At 59.4% G+C, this 8,410-nt stretch overlaps 1 protein-coding gene across 1 annotated transcript in view; it reads right to left on the reverse strand.

The window, feature by feature from the left end:
* The window catches only part of PNPLA6 (patatin-like phospholipase domain containing 6), a 31,755-nt gene that overhangs the window by 4,730 nt on the left and 18,615 nt on the right, over positions 1 to 8,410 (reverse strand). The window contains exons 15-27 of the mRNA XM_006902665.1: positions 8,210 to 8,341; positions 8,009 to 8,132; positions 7,645 to 7,758; positions 7,087 to 7,162; positions 3,636 to 3,776; positions 3,278 to 3,341; positions 2,891 to 3,059; positions 2,568 to 2,750; positions 2,237 to 2,355; positions 1,654 to 1,810; positions 1,224 to 1,340; positions 1,069 to 1,138; positions 519 to 635 (exon numbers count right to left, since the gene is read on the reverse strand). Of these exons, the coding sequence (XP_006902727.1) occupies positions 519 to 635; positions 1,069 to 1,138; positions 1,224 to 1,340; positions 1,654 to 1,810; positions 2,237 to 2,355; positions 2,568 to 2,750; positions 2,891 to 3,059; positions 3,278 to 3,341; positions 3,636 to 3,776; positions 7,087 to 7,162; positions 7,645 to 7,758; positions 8,009 to 8,132; positions 8,210 to 8,341 (1,583 nt within the window). The remainder of the gene's footprint in view (positions 1 to 518; positions 636 to 1,068; positions 1,139 to 1,223; positions 1,341 to 1,653; positions 1,811 to 2,236; positions 2,356 to 2,567; positions 2,751 to 2,890; positions 3,060 to 3,277; positions 3,342 to 3,635; positions 3,777 to 7,086; positions 7,163 to 7,644; positions 7,759 to 8,008; positions 8,133 to 8,209; positions 8,342 to 8,410) is intronic.

An 8,410-nucleotide genomic window follows, 5' to 3' on the forward strand; every position in this document is an offset into this window, starting at 1 on the left:
GTGCGTGGGGGTGGCGGGTGTGCCACAATGCGTGCTCCCACCTGTGCATGGCCCACCTGTGCGGGACTGCTGATGACTCCATGCGGGGGGCAGGGGGTGCGCCACCGTGCATGTTCCCGCCTGTGCACACCGCCCGTGAGAGATCGCTGACATCTGCGTGCGTGGGGGGGCCCACCATGCATGCTCCCGCCTGTGCACAGCCCGCCTGTGCGGGATCGCTGACGACTGCGTGTGTGGATTGGGGGGTACCCTGGTGCATGCTCTCGCCTGTGCGGGATCGCTGACGTCTGCATGCCTGGGTGGGGTACCCTGGTGCATGCTCCCGCCTGTGCAGGATCGCTGACGTCTGCGTGTGTTGATTGGGGGGTACCCTGGTGCATGCTCCCGCCTGTGCGGGATCGCTGACGTCCGCGTGCGTGGGGGTGGGGGGTGGGGGCAGGTACCCTGGTGCATGCTCCCGCCTGTGCACGGCCCGCCTGTGCGGGATCGCTGACGTCTGCGTGCAGACAGCCACTTGCCTGGCAGGTTGTTGATGTAGCCGCCGTCCATGAGCAGGTGCCCGTCCTTGGGGTCGCACAGCGGGGGCAGGTAGCCCGAGAGGGTCATGCTGGCGCGCACGTACCGCCACAGGGAGCCTGCCCGGTGGGACACACAGACACAGACACGCACAGCCACACTCAGCCACGCTTGGAGGCCTGGCCAGCCCAATGGGCTCGCTGACCTGGCACGTTGTTAACGTAGCACCCGTCCACCAGAAGGTGCCCGTCCTTGGGGTCGCAGAGAGGGGGCAGGTAGGGGCAGTAGGAGGCGCTGGCCCGGACGTAGCGCCATGCGCAGCCTGCGGGGATGGCGTGAGCGGGTGAGGCCGCTGCCTCGTCCCCTGGCTCCCCCGCCCGAGGACAGACATACCTGGGGTCTCTGGGGCATTAGTGGGCTGTGGTTAGTGGTCAGCAATCAGGCCGGGGCGGACGGTCACGTGTGTTAACAACGTCCCAGGTGCACAGCTGCCCTCCCGGAAAACTCTACAAGACTACAGCAGTCGTGGCGGGCAGCAGGTGGGGCACCTACCGTCTTTGTGGACACGCATGGCCGAGGCAGTGATGTCTGTCGTCACGTTGAAGTACGGCAACCAAAGGTCCTACGGAGACAGGGACAGAGTGGGACGGCTGGGCCTGGGGAGGGGCGGGGACTGGAGCTGGGGGATGGGGAGGATGGGGGCGCACCTCGATCTGCTTGTCCTGGAAGACGCGATGGATACTGCGGTTGAAGGCTGACCCCGTGAACATGGAGGTGACGGGGTACGTGAGGTCCAGCACCGGCTCCAGCACCGAGGTCATGCTCTAGGGGCAAGCGGCCAGCTGAGGTCACACTGACTCACGAGGGGCTGCCAAGCCGAGGTAAGTCGGGTACACTCAAAGACCAAGAGGAGCCTCTGAGGATCACATAGGAGACAGCCAGGGCCACTACCAAGATGTCACCCAGAGTTCTAATCTAGGGACAGCTAGGGACAGGTCACTAGGTCACAGAGAAATCACAGGCGTCTCCAATAGGGACTGCCAAGAATGCTCAGCACAAAGACTGGGCGCAGCCCACTCAAAGTCACGACACAGGCCCACAGAGTGGGGTCTCAGGGCCCCCTCAGGGCACACTCACCTTGGCCCACTCCCGAGCCCGCTGTTTGGTGCGACTGGCACTGCGCTCCTCCGCGTACAGGGCCCCAATGAAAGAGCCGATGGACGTGCCACCCACAAGGTCAACTGGGACCCCTGCTTCCTCTAGAGCCTTCAGCACCCCAATGTGTGAGCAACCCCTGAGGAGAGATAACCCAGTGACCCACTGGGCCAGCCCCAAGGAGTGCCTCTTCTTCCACCTCCCCTAAAACAGAGTAATAAACCGTGCGCCCCACCCTGAAGGTCTTCCCCAGATGAAAATCCCAATCCAGGACATTTTGGCCCCGCCCCACCAGAGCCAGGTTCTCTCTCCAGGAACCCAGGCCCCGCCCCAAGGAACCTGGCCACGCCCCAAGAGAGCCAGGCTCTACCTCCAGGCAACCTGGCCACGGCCCAATGGAGCCAGGCTCCACCTTCAGGAGCCCTAGTCCTGCCCCAAGGGAGCCAAGCTCCACCTCTAGGCACCCTGGCCACACCCCACTGGGGCCAGGCCCCACCTCCAGGCACCCAGGCCACGCCCAAAGGGAGCCAGGCCCACCCCCAGGCACCCAGGCCCTACCCCTCACCTGGCCCCGCCCCCGCCCAGCACCAGCGCAATGGTGTTTCCGGTGAGCACCCGGGCCAGGCGCGAGAAGTCACTGTGGCGGTCTGCGCGGCGTGAGAACACCTTCTCATAGAGCTCGTGCTGAGACAGGGAGAGAAGGGAGGCCCACTGCCCATGAGGACAGGGGCTGGCGCTCTCTGTCCACCTCCTTCTTGCCCGTCCTCACCCCTATCCTGGAAGCCCTGCTCCCAGTGGACTGGTGAGACCTTCTTGGCCACACCCTCAGTGGGCACACCCCAGCGGTGCAGCGGCCTTCCCACGCACTCTGCCCCCTGGCCAGCTCGGCCCCTCACCAGCTTGGCCGGGCTGCGGCGTGAGAAGAGGCGTCGTGGGCAGCGCAGGTGCAGGTGGCCGGAGCACCAGCTGCGCATGTTGAGCCACTCGACCGTGCGCGTGGGGCCCGGACCCTCCTCCCGGTGCAGCAGGACCAGCTGCTTGAGGGCACGCACAGCCGTGTTCTCCAGCATCTGCTCCAGCTGTGGGGAGGCAGGGTGGTCACTCGGCCTGTCCCTCGTGCCCCACCCCAGTGAGCTGGGTCCCTGGTGGCCCAGCACTTCAGTGAGGAGGCACTTGGGCTGGTGGGCAGCGGTGGGGTCCCAGGGTCTGGCCTCCGGACCTGGCCGAGGGTGGGCTCCTGGTCGCCCAGCCCCACGATGAGGATGCAGTCGGCCTGGCGCAGGCAGCGCACGGTCCAGGGCGTCAGCGAGGCGTCTGTCTGGTAGAGCACGATGCGGTGCGCATCTTCCTGCTGGGCCAGCCACCCCGACAGCCGGAACTCCTGGATGCTGGGGGGTGGAGTGTCACCCTGCAGGCCTGCTCCTTTCCCTGAGGCCATGGGGCACCCCCCTCACCCCATCCATCACCCCGGGAATCTATGCTTGCTGCCCGGATGGGCGCCGAGCAAGCTAAAAGAGGCACAGCCAGAATTTGATTCTCGATGAAGATAAACCTGGGCTCCAAGCCCTCCTCCCCTCCCTTCTTCCACTGTTTCCCAAATACACACCTATCCAGGGCAGAAGCCCCAAGCCGGGCTCGGATGATGTCACTGTTGAGGAGGAGTGTGGGACCTGGGAGTAGAGAAGGAAGGGGGCATCAAGGTCAAGCGCAGAGGGACCCCATCGCCCAGAAGCAAACATCTCACTATGTGGCAGGTCGCCCTGCTCTACCATCCAGAAACCAATGAGGCCCCAGGAATCTCCACTTACTGACCTAGGCTAGACGATCCTCCGCCAGCTGACCAATGGCCAGTCTCCCTGACCTTACCTGCCCATACCCCTCCCTCTACTGACCAATGCCAGCTTCACCCACACTCCCTCCCTCCACTGACCAATGGGAAGCCCCCAGCCCACTTCTCCACTGACCAATGGCTTGCAGTGCATGCTGCAACTCCAGCATGAAGGCCACCATGGGCACTTCAGCACACACAGGCAGGACTGCGACGGTGGCCAGGTTGCTGGCTGGGTTGGTGAGCTCAGAGTGCGGGGGGACGCCGAGTCCCGAGCCTGTGGACAGACCCCCAAGGTATGAATTCTGCTGTGAAGCCACATGTCTAAGAAGGCGGCCCCTCCTCTCTCCAGACTTCGGATCAGACAGCCACGGGGTAAGGCCACACCACAGACCTAGACCTCCACTCTCGCCCAGTCCCCTCTCTTGACAAGTCCTGGTCACCTAACTTTCCCATATCCTCACAGGACATTTCTCATGACAATTTTCCCAGCCAGGCTAGGACCATCCGATTCCCCGCTGTGTCACTGGTCCTGTTGGCCCCTGGCTTTCTGACTCAACAAACAGACCAAAGTATAAATCTAACCCCTTGCCAACTGGTTGATTCCAACTCATAGGGATCTCAGGATGATACCGATGAACCACAGGGTTTCCAAGACTAAAATCCTGTAATCTCAACATAACAGGAAAAAAACCCAAAAAACTTCAATAAAAAAACAAACAAACAAAAAAAAAAGCAGCAGCTTTCAAGGATTTCAATTCACCAAGATCCACAATCTACACTCATGGAAACAGCATGCAAGAAATCAAACAACAGGGTGCACTGGGCAAAAGACCTCTTTATACTTTTAAAAAGCAAAGATGTCAGGGAGCTCTAGTGGCCTAGTGGCAAAAAGCTGCACTGCAATCCCAGAGGTGTGCGGTTTGAATCCACCAGATGCTCTGCTGGAGAAGGAGGAGCAATGTCCTCCTCCTGTACCAGTCAGATCTGATTTGACGGTACACACACACAAAATAATAAAATAAATTTAAAAAAAAAAAAAAGCAAAGATGTCCCTCTGAGGACTAACTTCAACTGATTTTTCAGTCGGCTCACATGCACGTGAAAGCCGGACAATAAGTAATGAGGGAGAAAAGGAAATGATGGTTTGAACTGTGCTGCTGAAGAACCAAGCAGCTTGTCTCGGAAGGAGTGTGGCCAGAATGTTTCTTAAAAGAGAAGACGGTGAGGCTTCCTCTCAGGTGCTCGGAACATGTTATCAGGAGGGATCGGTCCCTGGAGGACATCCTGCTTGGCCAAGCAGACGATCAGGGGAAAAGGAAGATGCTCGATGACACACTGGCTGCAAAGAGAGGCTCAAACTGCGAGCCTATGGTGTCAGACTGAGCAAGGCACCCTCATGACCAAAACACTTTCATGTCCTCTTTCCTACAGAGCTGCCGGTGGGTTTCAACTACCAATTTTTCAATCAGCAGGTGAGCTCTTGACAAAGTGCCCCACCAGAGCTCATTGAGCCCAAAACTAAGCAGAAAGAACTGCATCCCTCATCTGTCTAGTGCTTGCCATCAACCTCACCCCTGCGCTAGACTGAGCCCATCAGCCCCCATCTCTTCACTGTTCTCCCTACCCTCCACGGAGCAGCCAAAGAGCAGTGCTTAAAACGCCCCGCTTAATCTGCAGAGACAGAAAGCCAGCAGTGGTTGCCAGGGCTGGGGGAGGGAGGAATGGGGAGCAACGCTACAAAGCTTCCTGCTGGGGTGATGGGAATGTTCCGGAACTGGCTAATTGTGGTGGATGCACAACGCTGTGATGATATTTAATGCCACCGGATTACAGACTTTACAAGGGTTAAAAACGGTAATTTCATGAAATGTGTATTTTAGTACAGAAAAGGGAAAACAGCAATAGTAAAATCACTCAGTTTAAAACTTGCCAGCTGCTTCCCACAGCAGTCTGAATAAACTCAAATGCCTTCCAAGCCCCCACGAAGGCTTCCCCTGGCCATCCGGCCTCCCTCCCCCTCCTGCAGGGCTTCCAAACCGCCAAGCCTGGGGTGGTGTGCCAGGCGCTTCTGCTCACAATCTGGCCCCACGTCATTTATCAAGTCCTTTCATACTGTCCTCAGAATGTCTCCCTCTGCCCCAAGTAATCATTTATCAAGGTCCACTTTTGTTTCCCTTGAAAGGCGCAGGAGCTTATGATGGTGCTCATTCTGTGTTTTAATTCTGTCCTGCTGCCTGCAGGTGAGCCCCTGGAGGGGGCTGTCTCGGTCATTCCCACCCGATGCCCAGCACGGAACAGGTGCTTTTCTGTAGAAGGCGCCCAGTAGCTGCCGCAGTCACATCAAGGCGACCATGGCGCTGCACCATTTCCATGCATGACTACAGACTAAGAGGGGGGGAAAAAACCACAGCTGCATAGGAAAGGCTTAGAGCCCATCACAAACCCTGACCCGACCTCAAGGCTTCCTGGGGAGGAAATGGGGAGCATATGAGTCGCAGGCGACTCGACGGCACATAACAACAACAACAATAGTATAAGGGTTACGGGGCTAGTCCAGAGTCTGGCCACTGGAGGTTAGCACCGATCTGAAAGATGCTTTTGGTTACGCCGGGATGCAGGATAAAACTCAGCACTTTGTCAACGGCACTGGCCCGCCTCCCTGACCTGGGCCGGGTTCTCACACTTCCCAGCCAGTGCCAGCAGAGGGAGCCACACTGCCCAGCTGGCACTGGGCCCTGACTCCCGCCCCCACTGAGGAGGAACTCCACCCTAGCATGCATGCTTGCACCCTAGAGATCACAGCCTGCTGCCCTAGCACGCATGCTTGCACTCCAGAGGTCACAGCTTGCCCAGCTAGTCACGGCCTCTGCTCTGGTCTGTTCTCACCCACACTCCCTTTCCAGTGAGTTCAGGATGTGGACTCCAGCCTCCAGCAAACCTGGACCACCAGAACCAACCCTTATGCTTAAAGCCCTGCCCCCAGTCTCCCCCATCCTGCTGTTATTAGAGGAGAGTCCAGCAGCTGTGCGAGAAAAAGTTAAGGCAGTCTTGGAAGGCCCGAGAGGAACTTGTACTGGGTTCTTCAAAGTGGTCCCCAGCATCTGGTGGGGCTCAGATCCCTGCCACAAGCTCAGGCCACGCCCACAGCCCGCTTTGCATGGACTCCTGCTCAGGCCACGCCCACAGTCCACTTTGCAGGCAGGACTCCTACTGAGGAAACGCCCACAGCCCGCTCTGCAAGCAGGACTCCTGCTCAGGCCACGCCCACAGCCCGCTACACGTGTAGAACTCCAGTTCAGACCCCACCCACAACATGCTTTTTACAGGCAGTACTCTGGCTAAAACCCCACTCACAGCCCACTTTACAGGAAGGATTCCGGCTCGGACTCCGCCCACATTCCGTTTTACATGCAGGACTCCTGCTCTGACCCCACCCATGTCCGGCTTTGCAAGCAGGACTCCAGCCCAGACCCCGCCCACCGCCCTCTTACATGCAGGACTCCATTTCCAGGCAAGCCCAGGGTCTAAGAGCCCCAGGCTCCAGACTACAGCCCAGCATCCCCATGCAGCGGGCCTGCTCTCACCTGGGAAGGGTCCCTGCAGCTGCTGTAAATTCCCCAGGATTTTCTGGCTCAGCAAATGGATGAGGCGGGTCACGACCTGAGGACAACGAATATTGGGTACTTGGGCCCCACCCACCTGAAATGCCCACCTAAGCTGGGTCGTAGGGAGTTAGTGTGCTGTGGTATAGACTGTATGTAGGAAATAGTCCTGCCAACCCACAAAGGGACCTCTCTGGCGGCTCAAATCCACCGGTTGGTGGGAAGAAGATGGGGAATGTCCTATGTCATTTACAGCCTCTGAAAACTCTGGGAAGTCGGTTCTGACTCCATCGCAATGAGATGAGAGAGGGAGCTCTGCTGACGCTCCTAATCCAAAGGCTCAGCACCTCTGGTAGTTCGAATCCCCCAGCTGCTCCACGGGAGAAAGGTGGGCAACCCGTGCGGTTCACAGCCCTGGAGAGCCAATGGAGGGGTCGGCTATGGGTGTGTCCTGAGAGGAATGCATTATTCATTTGTTCTGGAAGCTCCGCCCTTTGTGGTGCCCCGCCCACCACGAATGCGGCCCACTCGAAAACACACCTGTGGGTACCTCCGCTTGATGTGGCCCAAGGTGCCCTCGGGGAGCTTGGCCAACTCTGTGTCTCGGACCGCATGCACCGTCGTGGCCCGTGGCTGTCGGGTCAGCGCCTCCACCTGGGGGGCCACAGGCGTGATCAAGGCTTCTTGGGGAGGACAGTTCAGAGAGCGCATACCCCCCAGGGTTCCCAAGATGAGGGCGCAGGGAGTCAGGCTTTGCTGCCCATGTAAGACTCCAGAGGTGGAGGCAGCACAAGGATCTGGGGTTAAGGGGTCCGAACCTAGGTGTGTTGTGTCGGGAAGCTGCCCCCTTCTCCAAAGGCAAGGGAAGGAGGGAGGTCAAAGGTCAGCGTGTGGGCCTGCTCACCACACCAATGAGGTCCCCGCGGCCGTACTCGCCCACCAGCTCCTTCTTGCCAGTCCCACGCTGGATGACGCTCCTCAGACGACCGTTGAGCACGATGTAGGTGCAGTCCGAGCGGTCACCCTGCCTGGGATGGGGGGTGAGGGTCAGACAGGGCGGGGCCTAGTCCTGCGTCCGCCCAGGAAAGGATGGGGGGGGCTGCACCTGTAGAGCGCACGCCCAGCCTCCACTGCCGTCCAGTCGATGGCAAAGTCCATCTGGCGCACGAAGGGCGACATCCTCGCGGCCACAGTGTGCGCTGCGCTTAGGACCACACTGGGCTGTGCTCGCATGATCCTGCGGGGAGAGAAGGGGTGCGCAGACCGGTAGCATTCGGAATGGCCAGGGTGGAGGGGGCTGGCAGGG

The sequence above is a fragment of the Elephantulus edwardii genome, unplaced genomic scaffold (genome assembly GCF_000299155.1).
Source record: "Elephantulus edwardii isolate Elephantulus edwardi_28Jun2011 unplaced genomic scaffold, EleEdw1.0 scaffold00438, whole genome shotgun sequence".
Lineage (NCBI taxonomy): Eukaryota > Metazoa > Chordata > Mammalia > Macroscelidea > Macroscelididae > Elephantulus > Elephantulus edwardii.